Source organism: Urocampus carinirostris, chromosome 1 (assembly GCF_059441175.1).
Source record: "Urocampus carinirostris isolate Australia breed hairy pipefish chromosome 1, RoL_Ucar_1.0, whole genome shotgun sequence".
Lineage (NCBI taxonomy): Eukaryota > Metazoa > Chordata > Actinopteri > Syngnathiformes > Syngnathidae > Urocampus > Urocampus carinirostris.
This window is the reverse complement of record NC_142349.1, coordinates 12198578-12226076: the sequence shown is the minus strand read 5'-3', so window position 1 is coordinate 12226076 and position 27499 is coordinate 12198578. Positions and strand designations below refer to the sequence as shown.

Below are 27499 nucleotides of genomic sequence, written 5' to 3'. Positions count from 1 at the left end.
TTTATTTGTAAATATATGCTACTGCTACTCCATTTTTTTCTACTCGTTTATACGATGGAGTTTTGCCTGAAATTATGCTTCTTTTTTTTTTTTTTTTACTTTCCACGTAATGTATTTCCAGTATACAGTAATCCCTAGTTTGTGGGAGGTGTGTTCTCACAAAAGTCAAAACCTGCGAAGTAGACATATTTGTTTAATTATAAGATTTCAATAACATATATGCAACTTTAACAAAATAAGGAATAGAAATCTACAAAAAAAAAAAATAACTCAGTTGAGTAAATTTCCATTATTGTCATTAATACTCTTTATACAATAGTACGTGTTAAGAGCACCCAGCTAGCTGGACACTATTATCGGGACCTTCGGGTTGAGCCAGGTCTCCGTGATGGTTAAAATACAAGAGTCACGAAGCAGTTTGTCATCCGATATTGCTTCCTCTCCTGATGCTGCCATAGTTCCTTCCCTAACCCGATAACAATCCACGCAGCACCCCCTGGTGATCAGCATTTCTTTGAGCTCTTTTGACTTTCCTCAGAGTCCGATTGACTCTACCATAGTCCCTTCCATAACCCGATAACAATCCACGAAGCACCCCCTGGTGATCAGCATTTCTTTGAGCCCTTTTGACTTTCCTCAATTGATGTATTTCCAGTTTAACAAGCTGCTAAAATACTAACTGTAGCCGTGCTTCACAGTTTGTTCTGGGTAGGTGGGCATATTGACTTGCGTGTTAGGCTGGTGTAGTCTTTCAGTCAATCACAATCGCGCATACACAGTCATGCCCACACACGCACACTCACACACACACACACAATTACACACAACAGCAGCCCTCAGGCCCCAGGACAGCATTTGCTATGTGTTGTCTGCTGCAGAACACAATGCAAGATGTGAATCTGCAAAATATCGATACAGCGTTGGATTACTGTATTGCTTTAATCCATCTGGAACAGGGTGGCGAACAAGTTTGACACAAAGAGCTGAAATCTTTAACCGTGAGAGTCAAAGAGCCACACCACACACTGACCTGCCATGACAGACAGACACACACACACAATTGAAAACATATTATTTCCCATAACACACTCCTCTCCTTACAATACAACGAGTATTGTTCTTGTGTTGATTTCAAGGAACGTGTCCACCCTCAATACACACAAAAAAACTAAACATAAAACGAGGCAAAGAGCCACATTCTTATTGGCCAAGAGCCGCAAGCGGCTCTAGAGCCACGTGTTCGCCAACCCTAATCTGGAAGATTGTTTGAGCATGATACGCATTGAGTTGTATTTGTATTTCCTGTTTATTCTTTCTTTCCAGTCATGTTGCAACAAACATAACATCAGAGTAAACAAATCACCTAAAAAGACAAAAAATGATGACAGGTTGAAGCCAAAAGTTTATAAGAAACCTAAAGAATTTAAGACACTTCTTCAATCAATCATACAAACAAATGATCATATAACAATCATTTGTTAATGTATTAAAAAAATGATTACATTAATTCAGGAGTCTGTAGTGTTGATATAGAAGTGAAGTTGCTTTTGTGTGACATTATTACCTTTTTTGACCGCAGCAAAGGCAAGCATGGAGTCAGGAATCGACACCACAAGCGAAATCAGACTCTTGTCAGACGACATCATCAAGCCAGAGTGCTTTGCCGCATCTAACTCGCCCACCTTGGATGACCAAAAAGTGTTCAGCAGGAGTTTTGACAACCTGGAAATTCCCTATATTGATGAAGATGATGGGGAGAAAGAGGGAAACACTCCAGACATCTAACATGTTTTCTTACCGTTTTCTATCTGCCTGTGCTGCTATCACACGTCCACACACTATTATAATTCGACAAACAATGGAATGTGATTGCAATTTTTGCTTCTAATGTGGAAGCACCGCTAGAGGATTTAATGCAACCTGCCATGCCAATCTGAAAAGACATTAAATGTTAAGAAGAATGTATGCCTCTAAATTGTTAATATATGCAAGCAAACAATTTTTCATCAAATTTAGTAGTGTAATCCATAACAACCTGATTTAAGAGTGATCTACTGGATTGCTGTTAGGGTGAATACATGTAATCTGATTTATGTAGTTACTATGGATTACTTCGTCTTGTCTAGGCTAAGCTATGGGTTATATGAACAAAGACAAAAACATTGCTGTGTGAAAATACCAGTTTTATTATTGTATATAGTATTCCTGCTGTTATTTTGTTGTATTGCATTGACTGATCCAATTTTCCCTGTTGTTCCTTTTTTTGACTGACGTGTAACACAATTTTTCTCCTATGAATGTCTGTACCGCTTCTATAGGTATCATCTCTGGCAAGGCTACTTTTGACCTGGACTTTAAGATAAACTGACCATTTGTTTCCATTTGCCTGTTATTAGGGTTATAGAAATTATAATACATTATCGTAAAAGTAAAAAAAAAAATTTTTTTAATTATATATATATATATATGTGTGTGTGTATATCGATAAATATATAGTTTTATATATATATATATATGTATATTTTATATATATATATATATATATATATATATATATATATAAAGCAATTCTCAAAAAAAAAAAATCATATGTTACATATTTGTATGTAGGCGGCATGGCGGATGAGTGGTTAGCGCGTCCGCGGCACAGTTCTGAGGTCATGGGATCAAATCCAGCTACCAGCCTTCCTGTGCGGAGTTTGTATGGTCTCCCCGTGGTTGCCTTGGTGTTCTCCGGGCACTCCGGTTTCCTCCAACATTCCAAAAACAAGCATGTCAGGTTAATTGCGCGATCCAAAATGTCCCTAGGTGTGAGTGAGTGAGTGAGTAGTCTGTCTGTGTGCCCTGCAACTGGCAGGCAACCAGTTTAGGGTGTCCACTGCCCGATGATAGCTGGTATGGGTTCTAGCACCCCCGCGACCCTAATGAGGATACATGGTACAGATTGTGTATGTGTGTGTGAGAGAGAGAGAAGTGTGCCTCCAACTGTGGCAACTAGCTGGTTAGTTTACTACCTGTTATTTTATTCACCATTCGCGTCTTTTTATAAATCTGTTAAGATTTGGAATGTAACCACCCAAAAACGATGAATGACATGAAATTATGCATATGTGTCGTCTCCGTCACAACAATTCTAAAATATAAACTACACACGTTAAAAACGAGCGTCGTAAATCTCTTGTTTAGGTTTTTAGAAACAATCCCGCCTTTTGATATACTAGAGGGGTTAAACGTTTAACCATATAAGGTTTTCCCCGTTACATCAATGACCGCGAAAGAACCCGCCATGAACGGCACTGTACACTGAACCGACTGATTTCTACTCGACCAATCAAAACACAGCTATCCATACCGACCAATTGCCGACCTCGATGAAATGGCCCAGGGGCGGGACCTTATTTGGTTCCGGAAGGGGCCAGCAAAAGCGAGGTGCTTTCGTTCTAGTGCTGTTGAGAAATCATCTTGTCAATGATCTCGTTGCTGTCTTTCCTCAATGTGTAATGATCTTAACGAGCCACATCGGCTGACTGCTATATTTTATTCGTTATTGAGGCGCCACCACGATGACAGACTGACCACTAAGGATGGACACGAGTGAATAATGACGGGGGAGAAAAAGAAGAAGAAGCGGCTGAACCGCAGCATTCTTCTGGCTAAGAAAATCATCATAAAAGATGGTGGAAGTGTGAGTTCGTTGTTTTTTCACTTCGGAGAATATAGGCTTCCTGAAAATATATTCATTATCACAATATATTTATAAATATCTTGTCTAATGCTAACTGCGCTTGTTTACATGTTATTATTTTTTTACAGTGTTCGCTACCACGGCTAGGCGGCTAATCGTTAGCTCGGCGGCCTAGCGATGTATGTTGGCAGTTGTTACGTCAACTCGGCCAACGTTGGGCGTTTTATTCGCTTTACATTATAACAAACCAGCCATACCATGACCTGTAATTTATTCCCCCAAAAGCACCCAAGCTCTGTTGGTTAATAGTGTGTCCGCCGAAATGTATCCACCACTGAGACTAAGAGCTAAGCTAGGCTACACTAGAAGCTGAACTAACGTCAAGTCCGCGACACGTCAATATCAACTTTTATTTACCAATTGAATATTTTCATAAAACGTCTGTCCCTCTTATCATTCATAAATTATAACAGATATGATGCGTCAAGCCAAAATAAGCTATCTTAGCATAATAAGCACGTTGGCTGTCAAAGGTCAAAACTACTTTTTGAATGACTACACTATGTCAGCGTCTTAATTTTCATTTAGAACAACGTAGTAAACGTTGTTTACAACGAATTTAGACGTGTGAGTCAGTGACGAATATGTAATAAAGACTCAAAAGAGATACATAAGATAAAAAATAATGTTAATATGCAAACATAATACCATGGTAGTGCTTAGAGACTGTCCTAAATTGTAAGTGTATCAAAAAAAAAGTATTCGAGCAAGATGAGGAAAAACATGAATGCCAACTTTTCTATACATAGGCAATATATAGTTTTTTGCAGTCAGGCACGCTTGCTTAGGGCAGTGAAAGCCCCAGGATAAAAAAAAAACAAATCAAATAAAAAAAAATAGCCTGTAAATCCTTCTTATGATGGACCTGTAGCTAGTGATTGCAAAATGAAGACCCATCAAGCAGTGAAGCCCAACAGGGAAATGCTCCAAACAAAGAAGGAACTTCAAGATAATTTTGTGTATATAACAGTATCTAACATGCTTGCGACCAAATAGTGATTTGTAAATCATCCTCTGAATACCATCCATCCATTATCTGCACCGCTTATTCTCAGTAGGGTCGCGGCAGTGCTGGAGCCCATCCCTGCTATCCTGGGGCAGTGGGCAGGGGACACCCTGAACTGCTTGCCAGCCACTCGCAGGCCACGCGGACACCTACAACTCACTTGCTCATTCACACCTAGGGATAATGTGAATCCGGCTAATTAATCTGACATGCATTTTTTTGTAGTGTTTGTTTTTTGTAACAACAGAAAATGTGTTTGGACACAAAGTGCTTCTTTGCCGCTATTATTTCGAACTGCATTCAAACCTAGCAAATAATTTCCTGAATCAGTCACATGGTACACCTGCTTCACGGGGCTTCTAACGCCACCACCACACACCAGTTCGGTAGCCCAGATGGTAGGGCGCCCGCTCTGAGGTCGCTGGTTCAAGCCTCGGCCGAGTCATACCTAAGACTTCAGCATTGGTACTCATTGCCTCCCTGCTTGGGGCTCAGCATTAAGGGTTGGAATTGGGGGGTTTGGTCACCTAATGACCAAAATGGCTGCGCCCTGTTTGGCTGCGGCTGCATCGGCTCGCTACAGTTTAACTGTACGGGTCAGATGTATCGACATTTCGTTCTGTGTGCATTGTTACAAAGAATGACAATAAAAGTAAATTATATTATATTCTTCTTCTATATGCTTGGGCTGCGCGGTTAACCAAAGTCTAATCATTATAGCGATGTGACGTAGTTCGGCAGTAGCTCAGGAGGTAGAGCGATCGTTTTAGGATTAAGGGATCCCAGTTCGAATCCCGGCTTGTCCGTGTTACATGTCGAAGTGTCCTTGGGTAAGACACTGAACCCCCAATACCCCCAATAAGCAGGTTAGCGCCTTACATGGCTGCACAGATCACGGCCGCTATTGGGAAATGTGAAGCACAATGTAAAGCGCTTTGGGAAGTCATTGACTTGAAAAGCGCTATATAAATGCAGATCATTTCATTTCATAGTTCGATTGTGTACACACATCATTCCTGATTTGTGTCCATCTACTTTGCCATCATAGTGTTTTATCACATGGCTAGTTTGGCCGCCGAGCACATCTGCAGAATTCTCCAGCAGTTTTGACATTGCAAATATTCACTGTCTAACGTGCCATATCGGAGGCTGAAATGCATGCAATTAGTCTCATGTTTCCTCTATTTTCCCTATAAAATGCAGTAAGAGTTGATTTTATGTTTAAGAACAACTGATTGTAAACCTGAAAAAAGTGCTGTTCACAAGTGTGTGTGGGCTAGCTTATGTATTGATCCATAATTGTAGGCATCAGTAAAACAATTAACGGCGCAGAAATTAGTTTCATCCCACTTGGTCTCCACTGAAATGCCCATAAAGGTAGTTTGCACTTTTTGAAAATGTCTGATTTTGTTTCGCCCAATAATTTATGCGAGTTGCTTGAAAAAAAATTCCAATCAAGACCTGTGGTGCGAATACAGTTGAATTGATGTCGCTTTATTCCAGTGGGGCACTTGTTTTCAATATTGCTCATTGTCCCAGCTGCCACAGCCTCCATTATCTCCCCACACATTAGTGAATAGCAGAACAGCCTATTATTATTTAATGTGGATGGCGCAACATCCATCAGCAGGAGTTTGTCTAACATTGTGTGCATGAATGGAGACGTCAGTTGAGTAGCTGCCATCTTTTTTTAAGTTACTTTTTTTACAGGCACACATTTTCTTGCAGACCATTTTAATATGGTGTCTATTTAGTACGGTCACCCCTCTTGAGGCATATGACCAAGGTAGATATCTAAAATATGTATATATATATATATTAATTTAACATGCATTTTATTTAATCTAGATGTTGTAGTTAATTTAGTTTTTGTCTAATTCTAATAGTTCTGTAAAGTAAAATGTATATATTGGTTATTAGCATTTACTTATTTATATTGCTTTCTTATTAAACAATTTACTTAACTTTTATGTGAAAATATAAAACAAACTTCGGATTAAATTTAACATATATTGTATTAAATAAATAATATGATTAATTTGCATTTAACAAAAAAACAGTACCGGTAGTTGTTAAATGAATACAAAAATGGGAATATTTTAATTTTATATATATACATCGATATATCTCTTATGGACTCAATTATTACACTAGTGAATTTTTCAATATTTAAATACATTTTGATATTTTGCACATGTTTTTACAATATTCAAAGTGTTTATGGTCATATGCACAGTTAAGAACCACAATTTCCTGCACAATGACATTCTTACTTTGCTGTCCACACAGTTGCCAAGGTAATAAATCTAAGAAGCTATATACATGTATACATAAAATAAAATTTTGAATATCAAAAGATAAAAATGGGCAGCACGGCGGCGCAGTGGTTAGCGCTTGTGCGGCACAGTTCATGTCATGGGAACCTATCGTGGGTTCAAATCCAGCTCCAGACTTCCTGTGCGGAGTTTGTATGTTCTCCCCGTGCTTGCGTGGGTTTCCTCCGGGCACTCCGGTTTCCTCCTTTCCAAAAACATGCATTTCAGGTGAATTGGCCGGTCCAAATTGTCCCTAGGTGAGAATGAGCGAATGAGTTGTCTATCCCTGCGTGCCCTGTGATTGGCTGGCAACCAGTTCAGGGTGTCCCCTGCCCACTGCCTGGAGATGGCTGGGATGGGCTCCAGCCAGAAACCCCCCCCCAACTGACTGGTGTTAAACCAAACCCTCTTTGTAGATTTTGGTATCGATCATTGTTGGTGTATTTCACGATCAGGTATAAAACTGCCGGGATTTGGCTCCAGGTTTCATTATTTATCTTTAGATTGTGGACAAGAAAGGAGAAAGTGATAGCAAACTGATATCAAGGAAAAAGCAAATGGGCATTACTCTTTTTCTGACGTACCAAATTTTACACATCTTGGCACATTTCAGGAACATGTTCTAATTTTTTTTATATTTGCATGATTTCTTCCAGCCTCAGGGAATTGGTGAGCCCAGTGTCTACCACGCCGTGGTGGTCATCTTCTTGGAGTTTTTCGCCTGGGGCCTGCTCACCACACCTATGCTCTCGGTAAATAAGCTCTATCACTGATGCCACTGGACAGAAGCACTCGCATCTTTTGTGTGACGATCATTTCTTAAAATTCTGCCACTACATTTAGTAGAGTTACAATATACTGTCTCGGTACCAGAAAGAGCTATTGTAATGGGTTTGTGATCAGCTGGTCTGAACCAATCCCAGTCGTAAGTGGGATGTTACATTTAGTTACTTTGGTAAAAATTCAGAAAAGGGCATCATTCTGGGGTATTGTGGGTGCCATCTGCTTTTTGAGGGGGGTTATTGTGGTAGAAATGGGGTGATTGTCTTTTGTTGTGAGCCACCACAAAGGCCCTTCAAATGTATTTGCCGATTCAACAAGGGTGATTGTTGGTCAGGTATTTTTTTTAGAACGGTTCCTCATGACATGCATCTATTGTTTTCCAAAACTGACATTTGTGAGCTTGTTTAAAACCACTGTGATTAATGAAATACTTGCTTCACCAATTCAAGCATTTAAAAATAAACATAGCAAATAGTGCACTTTGCATTGCTTTGAAGTGAATTCCACATTGTTACTTGTGACTGTTTCGTCTGTAGCAAGCCCAAAAATCTCTAACCTTAAATAATGATTTATTAAGGGCAGTCTCAATTAAAATGCCATGGATTTTTGTACACATGTCGGTAAGGGTGGAGCATTTATGTTGAAGAAAAAAATCTGACCAATTCACATGTTAGTCTTTATTAAGGCCACAATAAATAACATATTTCAATACAAATTGGTAACACATTTGTACACTTTTATGCAAACTGTTATATCTGAATCTGGCCAGCAGCTAGCCTGACTGTTGGATAATGGATCTCTTAACCTTCTGGGTATTTGCACTTGTGGTATGTCTTGGGCAAGACCAGCCTAGCGGTTCTCATCCCTCTCCAGGTCGTTTTTTTGGGGCGGTTAGGGTTTGTTCTCTCACACTGGTTTCCATGGTTACCAGTAGCAGGAGAACCCTCTTAATTTGACTTCATCATCTGGTCACTCTGAAGCGTCTTCCCGCTCTTCAGTGATGAGCCGGACCTCGACATCGAGTACGTCTTCTGCAGCGAGCCACAGGGCACTTTGCCCTCAAATCCTTCTGGTACGCATTGGAAAATACTGATTTTAGATCCTAAACCACCAGGGGGAAACTCATTTTGAGTTGGCCTTCTTGGTTTACATTCGCGTCCTACCATACAGTCTTTTTTTCTTTTCTTTTTTTTTCTTCGTCTCTTTCTGCTAGTACTAGACACTACCGTTCGATAATGATTGTTCTTAATTGTTGCACCTTAGGAAACCAGTTATACAAGTTGCCATTTTTTAAGGTGTACCTTTGGGTGAAATACATTTGAACAAAACAACTGTGATTAAATCATTATTGTGATGTCATATCTTATTTAACAAATTAAAATCCTTGTTATATTTTGCTTCCGGTGTTAATGGGCGTTAATGAGGCATTTTTTTATTTGGGGAAATGAGTCACAGGTATAGAATGTGGGCAGCACTATGTCCTGTGTACAAGAGTAAATATCTTCTAATTTAGAGCTCTGTAAACGTGATTTGTTAATTTTTTGTGTGTAATTACTGTAGTTTTTGTGTATGAGATTTTTTTTTCTCAAGTTTGGAGCACTTTATACACAAGGTTTTATACTAACATATTTGTGCAATGAATAAACAGTAGGTAAATTTTGCTGACCACGATCGAAACAGTTTTTGTGAAACTAACCTGGGTCGCAGCGATGGGAGCACTGATTCCTAACCACTAGACCACCAGTAATGCTACGGATGACATACGAAAAGGCATTACATTATATCTCATTATGACACTTATTTTTATTCACGTTACCAGAGATGAATGTTACAGAAAGGACAGGGTTCCGACAGGTGCTTGAGATCTTTGAAAATGATTGGATTTTAATGTTTTCAAGGTCGGGGAAATGCTTGAATTTTGGGTGAGTATCTTGAAAATCCACACTGTAATAAAAATAGGGTAATATGCAATGTGGGGGGGGTGGTTTAATGTGGGATTTTACTCTCCTAGGTGGAGTTAAAGAGCCTCATGGCATGAGGAAGAAATTATCTCCTCAGTCTGTCCGTGGAACAAGACTGTGACAGCAGTCTGTCACTGAAGGTGTTGTCATGTGAAGCAATACTGTCCCCTACTGTTGCATACTGAACACGTTTGAAGTCAAACTACAACAAAAAATGTCTGAAAATGTAAAACCATAAAATAAAATAGCTCTTCAGTGCTAAAAATAAATGATAAAATGTAAAAAATTGTTAACTATTTACAATTCCATTTGAACCTATTTAGACACTGATTCTCTGAAAAACACCCAAAAATATAATATAGTCCTTTGAAGGTACTGGAAAAATTGGTCATGAAAGTATTTGGAAAGTTCTTGAATTTGGCCATGAAAAGGGTATACGAACCCTGAATAGAGAAAACAAAGTCTAGGAAAAATATGCAAGAAGAGGGAAACAACTCTTTGGGGTATGTGATGATGAACCGGAATTTAAAGGACACTAAATGTAGACATTCATGGTTTCCGTTGTCGATAAATGATCTTAATCATGGCTGCACATACTTAACACTTGTCACATACAATGCTTAGTTCGAGCTGAGAAAAAGTGAAACATTTTATTCCTTTTTTTTAATAAAAAATTAGGGGCGCATGTACACTCGAGTGCACTTTGTACACCCATAAAGATGTACATACAAATTGTTATGAAGAGTCACTAGTGCTTATTCCTTGACGGGTATAGAAGACGTCAGCAATGTAGTACAGCAGGATCATTAAATAAGAATGGCAAATATTTTCTCACTTGTTGTAAATGTCACCCAGTGACCACAAACATACAGGTGACGACAGTTGGCTAGTGTTATGCAAGTGTATCGTCTTTATTGAGTTGATTATTAATGGTGCTGTTGGTGACCTCTTCTGAATTATAGAAAAGCTGTCACCAACTGTTTTCTGGGGAGTAACTGCCTTCGTCTTTGGTCTGTAAAATCTCTGCCCAGACAAATAGTACTGTATACTTTACATAACATTAATGTGTATGGCAAGTTTGCAACATCACTTATTACAGCCCCACTTGATGATGACACCCACATTTCTATAATCAGTTATTTTTAGCAGGTTTTATAAATGCGTTTGCAATCATTTTTTTCAGTTGGACAACACACCGAACGACCTTTTCCTGCAAAACATTTTCTCGGATCAAATGGTATTTTCTTTACCAATTACAGGATTTTTTTTTGCAAGACGTATTCCCCCCTGATGTTTTCTCAATATTGTGGCCCATGTCTTTCAATAATTGAGTCAAGTAAATCAATTCTTGTATTGTTGCTGTCCGTGAAACATACTCTGGTTTTGATTTAGTGTAGTTTATGGAATCTCAAATGCTTTGAGAGTCCTAGATGAGGCTAAAAACCTCTGTGCACACGTAATATGTGGACTTTGAATCTGGCCACCATTGATTTGAACTCTACGCTTCCCCATTAAACTCTTTGTTACTGTTCTGTAACAATACATTGTATACGGAAGCTGCTTTATACCATGCTAATTGTTTATTTTTCTGTAGGTATTGCACAAGACATTCCCTCACCACACATTCCTGATGAATGGCCTCATCCATGGCGTCAAGGTATAAAATCTGTGTAGATATTTCAAGACCAGATATGATTTAAAAAATTCACATCTCAGACATAGTGTGTACAAGGTCTAGTTTAGTATGTCGCCTTTATTTTAAAAGGGGTTTGCTCAAGTGGTCCAATACTGTACATAATACATACTTATGTGTGTGTGTGTGTGTGTGTGTACATTAAGTACAATTGCAAAGTCTAACATACATGAAATATTCTGAATTTTCTCCCGATACAATACATTTTTAAAAGTAAAATTAACCGCATATTAGGGATTCAAACTTTTTATTAACCCTTTTTTCAGGGGGTGGTCAGAGTGGTAAAAATAAATATAAATCAAAAATGTTTTTAACATTTAAAAACACATTGGATCACTTCAAAATGTGACAACAGTAATTGTAACAAGAAATAAAAGAATAACTTTTGTATTGATAAGTCTTTATATTGTTGCTATTATTTTAAAAAGACGTATCACAATTTTTTGTGTAATATTTATTTTTTGCATGAACAAAATCTTTACAATTAAAACAACATAAAAAAATGCGGGCGGTCTTTTTGAAATAGGACAGAGAAAAGTCTTGAAATGCATTAAATTCATTATTCTAAAAATAAGGCCTTCATTGGCATCAACATGTCTTCAATCCTATTTCCAAAAGTCCTAAAAAATGTGAACACATTAATAGAATTTATGTTTGTTTGAATTAAAATTATCTGGTTACATTTATAAATTGTCCTATTTGATTCAACGGTTTACTTTTGTGTCAACATCTTTTTACCACAATAGCAGAACTATCAAAACGGTGATATCTCAGTCAGGCCTTTCAGAACAGACGCATGTCTTAGCTCTACCCACAATACACATAGCAACTTGGGACAGATGTTTACTTTGGACCAAGTGTAAATTTAACGAGAAGTGAGTGTCCGACAACATTTTTCATCATGGCTTAAAGCTGTGCTGGGTCATGTGTATGAGGCACAATGTATTGTGTGCAAGGAATATGTGTTTTGTTTTTAAAATTGAGTTCTGTTTTCATCCACTTGGTCTTAAATTTGATTTTAAAAATCATTTAAGTCTTAAAAGTCTTGACTTTAACATGCCTTAAGCCAGGGGTGTCAAACTCATTTTAACTCTGGAGCCACACGATAGAACAAACATTCTGTCGGGGGCCGGACTAGCAGATTAAAGAGAAAGAAAAAGAGAAAGAAATAAGAGTAAGAGGGAGGGAAAAGGAGAGAGGGCGGGACAAAGAATGAAAAAGAGAGGGCGGGAGAGAGGGAGAAACAAAAAATAAAAAGTCGTGAGAGAGGGGGAAAACAAAGGGAGAGGAAGAAAGAAATCCAAAGAGAAATAGAAAGACAGAAGGAGACAAAAGATGTAATTTATGCACAAGCCAAGAAGTTGCAGTCTTCCTCGGCGCATATATTCCAACGGTCTAAATCTTACCTTTTGTACTCGAGCGCCGCTGGCGGCCGTTAGAAAAATTACATAAATTGGCCGCATAACTGAATAACGTTTGGGAAAAAAGTAGAGGCTTAAAATCCGGAATTTACGGTAATCATGCAGTAATATAACAATTACAAATATTTTGGGGGACTTTCTTTTCTCCACTTTTCCTTTATTCCATTTTGTGTCATCGACAGGGCCTGCTGTCATTTCTCAGCGCTCCACTCATCGGGGCCTTGTCAGATGTTTGGGGCCGTAAGTCCTTCCTTCTGCTCACGGTCTTCTTCACCTGCGCGCCCATCCCGCTGATGAAGATCAGCCCATGGTAAGTGGGTGACTGAGAATATCGCGTGGCGCCGCTCGCAGGGACGCGGATCTTTCTCTGACCCTGCTATCGCCTCTTCTTCTCCAGGTGGTATTTTGCAGTCATATCTATGTCGGGGGTCTTTGCAGTCACGTTCTCTGTCATTTTCGCGTACGTGGCTGACATTACGCAGGAGCATGAGAGGAGCACAGCGTACGGCTTGGTGAGAACTAAGAGGAACTTGTTGCAACATTTTGTAGTGCGTTGTACCGCAGTCCTCGTTTAATCACATGGAAATTAATTATAACCTGTCAAGTTCAATATTATGTTTATGTTAATATTGAAGTGCGAAATTCTCCAATTGGTCATTCATAATGATGGAATTATAGAAACTTTATACATAGTTTAAAGTGAAAATGTTAACAAAACCTGAGCAGGGTAGGCGCATTATTTTTCTGTGGTGGTGGGTCTGACAAGCATGTGGTCTTTCCCTGATATGCCCGCTCATTTTTCTTCACCAGATGTAGTTTCACCTGAGGCCAGTGCCTATTTTCTAAATAAAATAAAGAGGAATAAAATAAGCATAGGCAGACGGTGAGCAACAAGCACCAGTATCTATCATCTGAAACATCTTGAGCGGAATTATTCTCCCGAATTATGGTAGGTGATGGTAAAGCTGAACATGCAAACAAACATCATAATCAAAAAGGCTATGGGGCCCAACAGGGCAGCATCCCATCCATCTACCCAACCAACTCCTTGAGACCCGGTAACACCTGGGCCTGCCAATCACGGTAATTCAAAGTGGGTTTGAACTAGACACTGGTAGAAGGCCCTATTGAAGCTTTGTTAAAAGTGCCTATTTAAAGCTATCTGCTAGGTGTCAGGTAAATGTATTACGAAATTTAAGTAAAAGAAAAGCCCAGAATTGTCTGAATACCAAAGAAAAACATTTCCAACATCACAATCAAGACTTTTCTCTCTGTTAACCATATTTTTTGGTTTTTGCCACACCCTTCTTCAGGTGTCTGCCACATTTGCAGCCAGCCTTGTCACCAGCCCAGCGATTGGTTCCTACTTGTCAGGGGCATACGGCGACACCTTAGTGGTGATCTTGGCCACGGCCATCGCGCTGCTGGACATCTGCTTCATCCTTGTGGCTGTGCCCGAATCGCTTCCCGAGAAAATGAGGCCCGCGTCGTGGGGAGCGCCAATTTCCTGGGAACAGGCTGATCCCTTTGCAGTGAGTCAGCACTACCTGCTATGACAGGAATGTTTGATGTACAAGTTTTTGAAATGGATACATGACACCTTTGACACTGCTTGACACGTAAACACAATTGCCTAGCTGAATCATTTAACAAAAAATTGGACGAGGAAACAGATTAGTGGAGGGTTATAATGAGTGCGACACACGCCACAACGCGCACACACCCTGTAAATAAAGCCACTTTGTAATTGGTATTCCAATCGACAAAAATATCATGTCAAATTTTTATACTGACTAAATTTTTTTTTAGCAAACCCCATCTATGTAACAAATGTTAAAATAGTACTCTTTAAATGTCAAACTTAATAATAAAAATGAACAAACCAGGTATATGAGCAGTTAACAAGAAATAAGTGTAAAAATCTTGAACGAATGTGGCATGGATTAGTTATAAGACAGAACAGTAAATGTTACATGACCAATAAAACTGTTTTTAAAGATAAAAATACAAACATTGTTTTTTAAAAGCACCATTTCACAAAGAATATCAGACATAGTATTATTTAAAAAAAGAACATTTTAAAGATTCTACGCAATTTTGAACTTTTTTTGTAATTTAATTTAAAAAAGGTGTGTGTGTTTTTTTGAACATGCAAGAAAAAAGCAAAAGACAACAAAGAGGGAAAAAGGGGAGGGGATGCAGTAAAAAACAACTTTGCAATGTTGGTGAATATCTGCAATGTTTAAGTCATTATTTAAAGTCCAGTCTTCCTTGTTTGAAAGAGGTGTCCTTAATTTTCTTATCGTCCATCCATTTATCCCATTTATCCATGTATTTGGTCTCCTGTATTCTTTTACGAAATGTTGTCTTCTCCATTACAAATAATTCCTCCATAGTCCACGCACACTGCTCAGGGTTGTGAGCAGTACAGAATGTTGAACTTTTACTTCTTACCATCTTCTGGCCTTGTGTCATCCTTGCAGCCTGTGTAAAGCTCCTTTATGTGAAAGTTTTGTACATTTCTTAGACGCGCTCGAAAAAACGCTAACATTTTTGGGGTTTTGCCTGGTGTGGACTGTAATTGAAATAGGCCGTTTGTTACTTTTACCATTTTTATGCTGCACTAACAAAAACTGCGGTGACGAGCATAAATTCACTCTCCACAATCCTCCCCCTATTCCGCACCCCGAACAGCTTTGCTAAAAGTAAGTTAAAAGCATATAGACCCGGTGGGGACAAATCATAAGGGCATCGTTAACACATACTTAATAGAGAAAGTATTCTACTCTATTAAACTTTCTAAGGAAACCTGAAACGACGCACCCCCTTTTAAATATACGTTAATTCCAAGAAAACATAATAGTCACCTATGTTAGCCTTGATGATGAAAAGGGGGGTAATAAGCAATTTGCCGCTGTTTTTATCCCTGCTTTTATGACTTTGCAGTCCCTTCGCAAAGTGGGCCAGGACTCGACGGTGCTGCTCATCTGCATCACAGTGTTTCTCTCCTACCTCCCTGAGGCGGGCCAATACTCAAGCTTCTTCCTCTATCTCAGACAGGTAACGGGCATGATGACACCCAATTGACGTGGTTTTTGGGTGTAAATCTCAAGTGTCACTTGAAAATGTCAAAGAGGAGATTAGATGACACTACTTATCTTTTATTTGCTCTAAATAGTTTTTTATTTCACGCAATTAACAAAGCACAAATGCCATTTATATTTTGATAAGGAAAAGGATGCAAGCCTGACAATGTTTTCATTCATCAGGTCATTCGCTTCTCGTCGGAGACGGTGGCTGCCTTCATCGCGGTAGTAGGGATTCTCTCCATATTGGCCCAGGTGCTGCTGTAATCTGTGTTGTAATTTCGGAATGTGTGAGTAATGTGTCGAATCATCACACTTACCCATTTCATCTAGACCGTAGTCTTGGGCATCCTGATGCGCTCCATCGGGAATAAGAATACCATCCTTTTGGGTCTCGGTTTCCAGATCCTCCAGCTGGCCTGGTATGGCTTTGGCTCACAGCCCTGGTAAGGAAACGTCAATGGCACCTCCGGCATTGGTTTTCTGTTTTTTATGTGTCTGCAGTTGGGAACAAAGCCAAGTACAAATCAATTTTTAGCAGCCTTATTGAGTCAAGGCAAGTACCGTATTTTCACAACTGTGTTGAAAGGCACAGTCTCGGTAGCTGGTTCTATTTCTGTATTTAACACTACACAGGGTGAACCACACAACAAACACTGACATGCATACAAGTGTGCATATTTGAAAATACAACGGAAGCAAAACTGAGTTTCGTTGTGGTTGATTGCAAAGCAAAACATGGATAAATCAACATTTCAACAAGAGCTTGTGCAAAACAAGGTTTAATGCTCAATTTTTTGTCACTGGTAATCTATATCAAACAAAACCGTCAAAATTGTCGTCTTCTGTTTTTGACTAGAACAGCTTTGCCAAACAGTAGTCTTGGCGTATAAGTTAGCCCAAACGCCGACAATCCATTTTCATTATGAAACGCTGGAAGTTTCTCAGCCAATGGGAGAAGGCATAAAAGTCACAGGAGATGGCATACTAGTCACATTTATTTGAATATGTAAACAATCTCCAAAGACATTGGAATTTACCCATAAATGTTATGTATATAGAACGCACAATTTGAATAAAATCTGAGAGTTTTGTGTGTGCCTTACGGTCATGATAATAAGGTATCCATCACAAATATTTCTAAAGAAATAAAAGTCCCAGTGCAATAACAACCAATATTTGAAGACAAGCAGCAATAAAGCCGAAATTTGTGTTCCAGAAAATGGCAACATGCAAATTTTTCCATTCTAAGTTTGTTAAAGGGACGTTGTGTAGAACTTGGCGCCTCCTAGCAGTAAAAAAATCATTTTGTTTGTTGAGACATAAACTTTTAATTTGAATAATAAGCAAAAGTGCACAAACACTCATAAGTCAAGACATCTGTATTTAGTTTGCATAACATGAGGCTTACCTATAGAAGCTGACATAATTGTCATCTTACAGCAAGGGTTACCCAAAATCAAAAACATTTTGAGAGACTCTGCAAAAAAAAAAAAAAAAAAATGAAAGTGCGGTTTGTTCACTTTGCGTCTTCGTAGTTTGTACTCTTCCTTGTGCTTTGAAGCATTTGCTTTCGGTGTCACTGAATGCAGCGGCATCTAGTGCTCAATTATTACAAAGTGCAGAATCAAGTCAAGCAAATAGGCTTCGTACAGTTCACGCTTCACGGATCCCTCAACCGCCTCGGTATTCGGGGAACCATTTCCTGTGGTGTGCCTTGGGCAAGTACAGCCTGGCTTCGCCCATCCCTCCCCAGGCTGTTTTTTGGGTTGAGGTTTGCTCCCCTACATGAAACATTTTGGCTGTCATTGCAGTTTTTTTCCATTTGTGGAATTTAGCATCTATTTCTTGAATACTTTACTTTCTCTCTGGTTTTGTTGCGAAGAAAATACAGTTTGCATTCCTTAAAGAATACATTGCTGAAAGTACACATTTTGAACAGTTGTACTCAACCATAATTATGATTTTATCGGTAATACTGGATGAAACAGTGACGCGCCATACTAATAGATGCAGAACATCAATTTGTAAACTGCTATATACAATACTCACAGAATCAAAAGTCCCAATTTGGTTAAAAATACAGCAATTACACCTAAAGGCGACAAATAATGAAGCAGCTAAGTATGTATGATTTTTGTTTTTGCCACTAAACTTTCAAGTCTTTATCGAAAGGGAAATCTTTTTCATTATTTTAGTTCTGCCCTTTCACCACTAGAGGGACCCCAAGTATTACACCAGTAGCCATTTCAGTGTCTCAATGGCGGTGTTATTTTTCCAAAAGTTGACATTTTAATATTCTTTCATAAGAGATCAAACGGTCTCTACTTTGAACAGTATCTCTAAGAATGAGATGGTTGCAATTTTGGTGGGTGAACTCAATTAAGTGGATTTTTTTATGGCATGGTACAGGATGATGTGGGCCGCCGGTGCAGTAGCAGCCATGTCCAGCATCACGTTCCCTGCTATCAGCGCCATTGTGTCCCGGAATGCGGACCCGGACCAACAAGGTAAACGAGCTCTCCTTTTGTCCTAAAGACATTGTTCGCAAAGGTGCAAATGGCGCTGACCCTCCCCCCCACTCTTTTTGTTTTATTTTCTTGCAGGTGTGGTCCAGGGCATGATCACAGGGATCCGGGGCCTGTGCAACGGTTTGGGTCCAGCACTCTACGGTTTTGTTTTTTACCTTTTCCATGTCGAGTTGACCGACACGGACGCCTCCGAGAAAGGTGGCAAACCCAATATGGCCAACCCAACTGATGAGGTGAGCTTTTGCGTGGACAGCAGAAACACACGGAAGTGATTAAATAATCATTTCAGTTTTTCTGAATCGAAAAAATGCCTTTTGCCCTCTGGCAATGGGTGAGTTTCATTAAACTGTCATCTCGCTTCTTTTGGAAAGACCAAGTCCAAAAAAGTTGTTGAAACAGATCAGTTCAGGACATTTGATGTTTTTGGGGCTACGATTCTTATACAATAATGTATTCGCCTGCTATGTTTCATTTTGATATGTGGAAGTCCGTTTCAGTGGTGTTTTTTTTTCCAATATCTAGAACATTTTAGCAATATGTTTTTTTCCCAAGCAACAATTTTTTTTATTTGTTGGAGGTGATTTTTTTTTGTGTGGTTCTGTTTATGATTGTCATTAGGGGTGCACTTATCCCAATCTTGTAAAAGGGGAACCTGTTGATCTTAGTTGGATATTACTATGTTTTCTGTTTGAAACTGTAAAAAAAAATATCTTCTGGAGAATAGCCTAGTGAGAAGACTTGCCGCCAGCAAAGTCCATTGAGGTGAACCACGCACACAAAAACTGCACACAGTCTTGTGTTGTAGGTGCTATTTTATGTTTTTGAATGGCAAACATTTTCAAGGACATCTCGTAATTGACTTAAGAATATATGCTCTGTTATGAAATGGAATTACAAAATACTCCATATTCTACTTCAAAGCGAACAAAGTTGGCTCCACGAGTACACAAATTAAAATATTACGCATGACATAAAATTAAGTCGGAAGTTCACATTCCGCCAAGAATTTTAGCGTAAACACATAGTGAGATTAAGTGCTGAGTGTTCCTTCACTTTGAGGCTGCTCCTTAAAAAAATGACCGTAGAAATTTTGGTCAACCAATTCTCAGTTGACGCACTAGGTTAGACCACAATGCCACTGAGTGCATTGGAGGTCTACCTGTGTAATTGTTATTCAATCTGATAATTCACCCTCTTGTTACTGTTGTCTCCTCCGCCTACTGCAAACCTTCATCGAAGAGCGCCATCATCCCTGGCCCACCCTTCCTATTCGGTGCCTGCTCGGTGCTGCTCTCGCTGCTGGTGGCGCTGTTTATCCCCGAGCACACGGGGCCGGGCGCACGCCCCGGCGCCTACAAGAAGCACAGCAACGGGGCTCAAAGCCACTTGCACAGCCCGCAAGGCAGCGGGGCCGAGGGCAAGGAACCTCTGCTGGATGACAGCAGTGTATAACCTCAGACCACTTTTTGAAAACGTGTGTGACAGTGAGTGCGAATGAGTGAGTGTGCGCGTGCGGGGGGCAACCGGGGTTTTAATCTGTTACTAACTCGTCACGTGCTGCCAGCCAGGAGGGAATGGTTAGCGGGGACCATGGAAAGCAGTCCGCTGTAGAGACCACTCAGATCAGAACAAAGCTCTTGTGATTTTCTTTTTTCCTCTTCACAATTTTCTGGCATTGCAATTTGGTATGTTTTTTCTGGTAAACCTCCATGGGAATTAAAGATCTTAAAGACAGGTGAAATTAAAGACAGTTTGCAAAATAGGAAGCCGAAATTGAAATATATCTTTTTTGTTCAGAATACTAATCAAGGGCCATTATTTGATTTAAATGGATAACTATGCATGTCTCTAATATTTTTTGGAACAGATTATCGATTGAATATGAAAGACTTTAGTGTAGAAGTTGGCTTAAAGGATTTCGCAGCTAAAATGTGTTGTAAGGACCGACACTAGTATAAACTAGGCATATTTTCTGCGCTATAAGGCGTCCTCCCCAAAAATAAGTCTTTCGTCAGAAAATTTTATTCATAAGGCACATGAAATAGGGACTACAGGTTAGAGCTTCCGCAGGTATCGGTACATATATTTGCGGCTAACTCAAATCGCAAAACGTTGTATTGGGAGTAGACCTGTGTAGTGGCGGTGAGAGTGCAGACACATTACAACTAGACTACCAGTGGTAAAGATGACACACAAAAATGTATTAGAGCTCATATCACACCAATTTTACTCGTGGTTCCACTACACACATTTACACAGTGCATTCTGATGGGTTAAATAGTCTTTCTTTATCTCTACGTTGAAAACCTCGATTTCATATGTATGCCTACATAAAATAGCCAGTTTGTTGAAATACTTTGTTTTTTTCAATTCTCTAACGTTCATTGTTAAAGAAATGCAGAGATTGTTTAACCTCACAGAATGCACTTTGCAAATCCTCGTTTCTGGCATCACGAGTAAAAATAGTGTGATGATTTGAAACCCTCTAATATTTCATCTATATACCACTGGTAAATTGGTGGCACTTTCATGCCAACAATGTGTCGTGATTTTGCCCAGTGGGAGTTATTAATGGAGCAAACATTGCTCTAATATGGAAGTATACTCTTAAACCTTGCGTAGTAATGCACACCGATTAATTTCCAATTTAATTTGCCGTATTCTGTGGTATATAAGGTGCACCATTTATAAGGTGCGTGTTTTGTGGCCAAATAGGCTTTAAGGTGCACCATATAGTCCCAGAAATGTGGTGATGTTGTTAAGAAGAAAATTCTATTTGTTTTTAGCCATCGCCTGGGTTGGAAATTCTGAAAATTGTTTTTAGGTGAAGATGACATCAAATTGGCCCAGGACTTAGCTAACACGTCTCGATGTGGCCGTCTCCGTTAATTGATACAATGTGGATTTCGCTTCCTAGTATAAAACATACAAACACAAAATACAGGATATTTTAAGTAGATTCCTTGGGTTGACTTTCGTTTTTCTGCGGGGAAATATTCCACCTTACAATCTATTTAAAGTAGAACCCAAAGTCCCATTTGAAATACGGAATAAAAATATCTCCGATTAAACTTTTTACTGCTGCTGCAATCATTTTTTCCATCATCTGATATATTTCCATAGGTTGTTTCCATCTTTGAACAGCTCCACAAATGTGCAGCCCCTTTGTTATTCATTCTCTTTACAAACACTCGTTTTGCTTCCTGCTTTTAATTTAAAAAAAAATGATGCCTTCCAGTGAATATTATGTAACCTGTATGACGACCCAAGGTCTGACAAGGCGCTGTAATCTGATTTATCGCTCCCATCGGAGCCCCAGAAAGCGTTTGTCATTTATTGACAACCTCCCTCCCAGTCATATGCCTTCCCACTTCTTGACTGCTTCGTCCTTTTTACTTTTTGCATCCTGATCACTTTGCTTTATTCCTCAATTTGCCAAATATCATTCACAGTGTCTAAAAGCTTTCCCATTTACATATTAACTCAATTTCCTGTTTATTGTTATCCCACTTTTCCAGTCATTGTTTCTCTTCTGGTTTTCTGCCTCACTTCCTTCATCGAGTCTCTATTTTAGTCCCAGTTTCCTTGCGTTTCCATTTTCCAACTACATACTCTTGCAGGTTCTAATTTTAACATCTCAAGATTGCAAAACATACAAATAGATGGTTTGTTACCATAACATCGACGTACGTGCACAGTACTTCTTTTGGGTCTGCTCCCTCCGAAGAGTTCGACTGGGATGTCCGTTAAAATGTGCTCCAATGTTAATTTCACTCTAACAACAGTTTATCCTCAAGCAAATAGATATCATCTTTTACAGCAACATTTCTTTTTCGGCATATTCTTTATTTTTGTGTGTGTGTGTGTGTTAGTGTCATTGTAATCGTTTCAAGTGCATTTCAAGTTGTTTGTTTGTGCCAATGTTAATGTTTTTCTTTTTGCTTTGTTTTTCACGGCCGACTTCATGTTTTTATCTTTTATAAATGTGCATAGCCTTTTAAAATTTGGGTTTATTTTATTTTTTTATATTAAAAAAATGGGACGTCCATTTCTTTTCACATGACACAGGCATTTCACTTTGGTTCATGTGATTTTTGTTTTAAAAACATTCTTGTCCATCACGGAATGTCTCAACGCAAACTGGCAGCGGGGTTGGACAACCTGCGGTGCGTGGGCCATGTTGCTGCACACAATTGTTAGATTTCTGTTTTATCTAAGAAGGGATGTTATATGCCAATATATAAATATATTTTTTAGTTTATCATATACTGGACCAAAATGTACATTGAGAGCTACTGAGTGTAAATCGTTCAGTCAGAGCAGTCTTTATAAAGTGACCTAAGGTGATGGATTTTGAAAGCCCCTTTCTTTGTCTGTTTTTTGTATCTCTTTGTAAGGGTGGTCCGTGTTGCACATTTGAACGTGGTGCGAGTGTGACACAACAGGAAGTGAAACCCACTTGCCCTTCCCTTCTTTCTCTGTGTGCCTAAAATTAGCCAAGAAAAGGAGTAATGGCGACAGTTAAGCCGAGGTGGTTACGATGTAAATATGGGAAACTAACGAAGTTATTTATTAAAGGTTTATTGTACTATTCATTTGCTTCTGTTTGTTTTTGTGTTGTGGTTTAATTAATCATGGTGCTTAGAATATTTGTTTTCCTGTGTCTTGAATCTAATTACTGAGCGTAGCTAATAGTTAAAGGATGTTTAAAATTAATACTGTATTTAAAGTTTGGCTGCATAGTTTGAAGTGCCTTTAAAAAGTCTAAACTATATTCATTTCTCAATTCGGTATCTGTAACAATGCCCGACCAAGTTCAAAGAGCCTTTATACAAAAGCTTGAAAAAGCAACATCTAGAAAATGATAGAATATAGATAGAAAAATTATTCACCCTTTTCCTGAATTCAATCACAAAGGTTTCACATTAAACCAATTTTTGTATCACAATGACACAACCCAAGGAGAAACAAACTGCAGTTTTAAAATGTTGATTCAATTTCATAAGGCACACAAAAAATTGGGCAGGGACAGAGGGAACGACAGGTTCTCAAAGCCTCGTGGTTCACGGGGGGGGGGGGGGGGGGGGGCAGGCTGCAAGCCTGGGGACCTCTGTTGGCCAACGTCGTCCTGGCCTGCGCGGCCACCTCTCTGAGGTGGGATTTTCTGGGCAGTTGAAGCAAGGATAGAAGATAGCGAGAAAGCGGTTGCGCTATTCCTTTTAAAGTGATGATGTCTCGGTCACCGGAGGCAGGGCCTGTGACTCGTGAGTTCCTGTTGATGTTTTTTAAAATAAAGTTCTCCAATTGGTCGATTAAAATTGTTGATTACAGGCAAAATTTCATGCGGACACACAATTAAAAAATTCTCCAATCAAACATTACATCATTCTTTGGGTTACATATCAACACTTCGGGGTTTCCTATCTTTATTATACAGTTGGAGAGTTTGGTCACTTCTGGTGAATGAATTGTTTGCACTTTAAAGGGTGTTGGCAGTCAGCGGTTGGAAAAAGGTTAGGGGCAGGGCTTGTCGACAGTGTAGTTTAATGGTGACTACAGTTTTCGGAGAGCCGAGTTTAATTCCACTGGCTGCACGTAAAATTGATTGCCACCATCTATGTTGAATCAAGAAATCACTTAAATTGAATATGTTAGACAAAATGACGTAGGCTACAAAATCTCAAAAACAATTGATATGCCACGATCCAAAGAAATTCCAGAAGAAAGGAAAAAATGATTGAAATCTATTAGTCAGGAAAAGGCAACAAAGCCAGTTCCAGTCTGTAGGGCTCAAGCAAACCTTCCTAAGAGTGATCGACAAACTCCGATTACTCCAATAGTGCAATGATGGCTCGCTCAGGAGGTTACAAAATAACTTTTGTAACATCCAAGGAACAAGTGGTCCTTCATTGCTTGGCTCCGTTAAGGTTGGTGTTTATTATCCAACTATAACAAAGGCAGTGGCCCAAAATGGCATCCATGGGAGGGTTCCCCGGTGAAAACCACTGCTGTCACAAAAGAACACAAATTATCATTTCACATTTGCCAAAAAGCATATTGATTATTCTCAAGACTTTTGAATAAACATACTGTGGCTTGGGCAACACGGTGGGGCAGTGGTTAGCGCGTGTGCGGCACAGTCCTAAGGTCTTGGGTGCGGGTTCAAATCCAGCTACCGGAGCACCCCCGCGACCCTACCGAGGATAATGGATGGATGGGTTATTGAAAATGAGACTTACCAACTACAACATAATGGGGGGCTTTTCAGGGAATTGCATGGTTGCTCTCCTTCGAAATGCCCTCCAAATAAAAGCCTTTCGATTTGTAATCCACAATTTGTTTGTAAAGGCTAGGGTCCATCTTGTGATAATAAAGTGTTGGAAAACAATGTTGGACATACATTTCGTCTGGGCCTATATTTAGTGAAACTGTAATGGAACCAAATGCTTAACCAATTAATTAGATGCCCTCCCAAGTTTATTTAAAAAGCATAACGACTGAGACTAAATAGAACTATTATTTTTTTTCTTCGTCATGTTTGTCGTTGGCCACGCTGACCAGAAATGCCCCCTCTTAAAACAGGAACAGTTGCATCCAGCAAGATGTGCTTTTACCGTGAGGAGATGGGACCCACCATGGGTAACCAGGGCAAATTTCATGTACCTGTGACCTTCATAGCCAGAGATAGCTTGGGGGGGCATTTCTGGTCGGACAGGCTGACCAGAAATGCCCCCCTCTTAAAACCTGTTCAGTTGAATCTAGCAAAATGTGCTTTTTTTACTGTGATGAGATTGGCCCTGCATGAGTAACTACAGTGAGCTTTGTTGACCTGTCATTTTGGTCTGTTCATTTCTTGACATCAAACACAACAGTCCACTGTGAACTTCGCAACCTCTTTCTTAATTTTGTTTACTTGTTTAAAGTGGGGATACCAAACCTTGTGAATGTACATAATTCAAACTTCACTAGGCTAAGTTAATTATTCTCTGAACATAACAATGACAATACAGTGATCAAATAACGGTTTTTGAACAACTACTCCCTGCAAAATATGAAAAGGAGATGATCAAATTTACGAAATGATCCTGAACGTAGCATTAACGAAAACTTTGCCTAGTGCCCACAATTTAGCTGCCTCACAAAACTGCAAGCTTATACAAATTCAACAAATTGAGTGCTACATCGAAGGAGAAATACAATGCAAACTAAAAGAGAAGTGCTTTTACCTTCAACACACTCATAAATTGTAAGTGGGTTAGGTGGGTTGAAGTATGACAGTCCGTGTCTTGCCGCGTGTTCAACTTCTGTGATTTGGACCGAGTATTCAGATGCAGAAAAAATAGTTAAGTTGAGGAGATTTATTCCCTAAGTTACAAAATTAACGTAAAACAGAGTGGACTCGGGACCAATTGTTTGCGAGGATTTTCCCACCAAAATGCACGAGTGCGGTTTCCCCCTAAAGGCACGCAAGAATGTCTCTGCCCGTCTCTTTTAGGAGGAATATTTGAAAAAATGGAACATGAAGCTCTTGTGGGTTTTAGATCAGGGGAACGTGTAAATGTGACCTGTGAAGTCCTTCAAGACATTTTGTGGTTATGGCATATACAAATAAATGTGACCTGAATTGACAGATGCCAACTTTACCACAACCCAAACTCAGGCCTAAAACCATGTTAAGTGGAAAGACCTATATAGGGGCGGAATTAGCTCAGGAGGTAGAATCCCTCATCCTGGGATCAAGAGATCGCAAGGTTCGATTCCCGGCTTGTCCGTGTTACATGTTGGACACTGAATCCCTAATGCCCCCAAAAAGCAGGTAGTGTGTGTGTGAATGGGTAAGTGTGAAGCACATTGTAAAGCGCTTTGGGAGGTCTTCATTGACTTGAAAAGCGCTATATAAATGCAGACCATTTCACTTTTTTAACGTTTATGTCTTTTCTTTGTTTGACTCGGCCTTAGCAAGAAGTGCCCTAAATGATGTGTAAATTTAAGCCTATCAAACGTATTTGTTACTAACGTGATAATGTAAGCATAATCCAAGTCATATAAGACTATAGAGTCTCAAGTCATGGCAGAGCTCCACCTTGTCAACCTCACAAGAAAATAAGAATTCATTTCGAATGACTCTAGGAAAGAGTCTTAAAGCTTCAACATCCGTCACGCGTCTTATTTTCACAACGGGCAGCAGGAAGCGGAAAGGGGAAGCTGGGTCCCGGTGGTCGCGCTGTGGCGTCGAGGAGGAGCCCCGGGATTAATCACGCGTGAACTTTATTGTTCTGGCTATCAGACGGGAGGCCGCAAAGTCGATGTTCCCATGATCTGTGCGGGCAGCGCACATGACTTCCTGCACGGACGGGATGACAAGCTCTCGGATGTGGCGTGTCCCTACACCTTCTCTGTGTCCTCTCAGGACAAACAAAAGCACAGGCTAAACTCTTGCCGACCTTTCAATTGTGACAAATCAAAGAATTTCAGTAAAGAATATTTTAATATTTTGAAAAGAAATGTTTATGACAACTCGCCCACGTGCAGTCATTGGAGGCAGGTAAGGCCCAGTTTCCCGTGTCATCATATCAAATTAAAAGTATATTAAATTGTTATGATTATTCCGTTTTAAAGTTAAATGGTCTGCACTTACATAGCGCCTTTTTAAGTCAGTGAAGATCTCCCAGAGCGCTTTACACTTACCCATTCACACACACACACACTCACACACCGATAGCGGCGAGACCCATGAAAGGCACCAATCTGCTTCGGGGAAATAGGGGTTTAGTGTCTTTCCCGAGGACACTTTGACCTTTTAACTCAAAGAGACGGGAATCAAACCTGCAACATATTGGTTTCCAGATGAGCGCTGTGCCTCCTAAGCTACTGCCCAAAGTTTTTCTCATTTTATTTTTAAACTTTATTCATTAAAATTGCAGAATTCTCACATTATGAACATTATAAGTACAATTA

The 27499-nt window shown here is 39.4% G+C and overlaps 2 protein-coding genes across 6 annotated transcripts in view; both read left to right on the top strand.

The window, feature by feature from the left end:
- The window catches only part of LOC148373577 (unconventional myosin-IXb-like), a 47668-nt gene extending 45289 nt beyond the window's left edge, over positions 1–2379 (top strand). For 4 of the 5 annotated variants that reach the window (XM_088326866.1, XM_088326885.1, XM_088326876.1 and 1 more), the window contains one exon: positions 1580–2379. In XM_088326866.1, the coding sequence (XP_088182992.1) occupies positions 1580–1785 (206 nt within the window). In that variant the 3' untranslated portion in view covers positions 1786–2379. The remainder of the gene's footprint in view (positions 1–1579) is intronic. The other variant, XM_088326901.1, reaches the window with a different exon arrangement.
- A 1013-nt stretch (positions 2380–3392) lies between these two features.
- On the top strand, positions 3393–23134 carry slc71a1-2 (solute carrier family 71 member 1-2). Its single transcript, XM_088326854.1, has 12 exons — positions 3393–3685; positions 7723–7818; positions 11405–11467; positions 13107–13234; positions 13322–13436; positions 14238–14456; positions 15871–15984; positions 16194–16265; positions 16344–16456; positions 18423–18520; positions 18617–18774; positions 19781–23134. The coding sequence occupies exons 1-12, from the start codon at positions 3602–3604 to the stop codon at positions 19991–19993; spliced, it is 1473 nt and encodes a 490-aa protein (XP_088182980.1). The 5' UTR covers positions 3393–3601; the 3' UTR covers positions 19994–23134.
- The last annotated feature ends 4365 nt before the right edge of the window (positions 23135–27499 follow it).

Bases quoted from the DNA above. Each gene is read 5' to 3' on its own strand.
- slc71a1-2 (XM_088326854.1), top strand. From the start codon at position 3,602: ATGACGGGGGAGAAAAAGAAGAAGAAGCGGCTGAACCGCAGCATTCTT. The intron at 3,686-7,722 runs GTGAGTTCGTTG...GATTTCTTCCAG, and splicing joins TCATAAAAGATGGTGGAAGT to CCTCAGGGAATTGGTGAGCC. The intron at 18,521-18,616 runs GTAAACGAGCTC...ATTTTCTTGCAG, and splicing joins TGCGGACCCGGACCAACAAG to GTGTGGTCCAGGGCATGATC.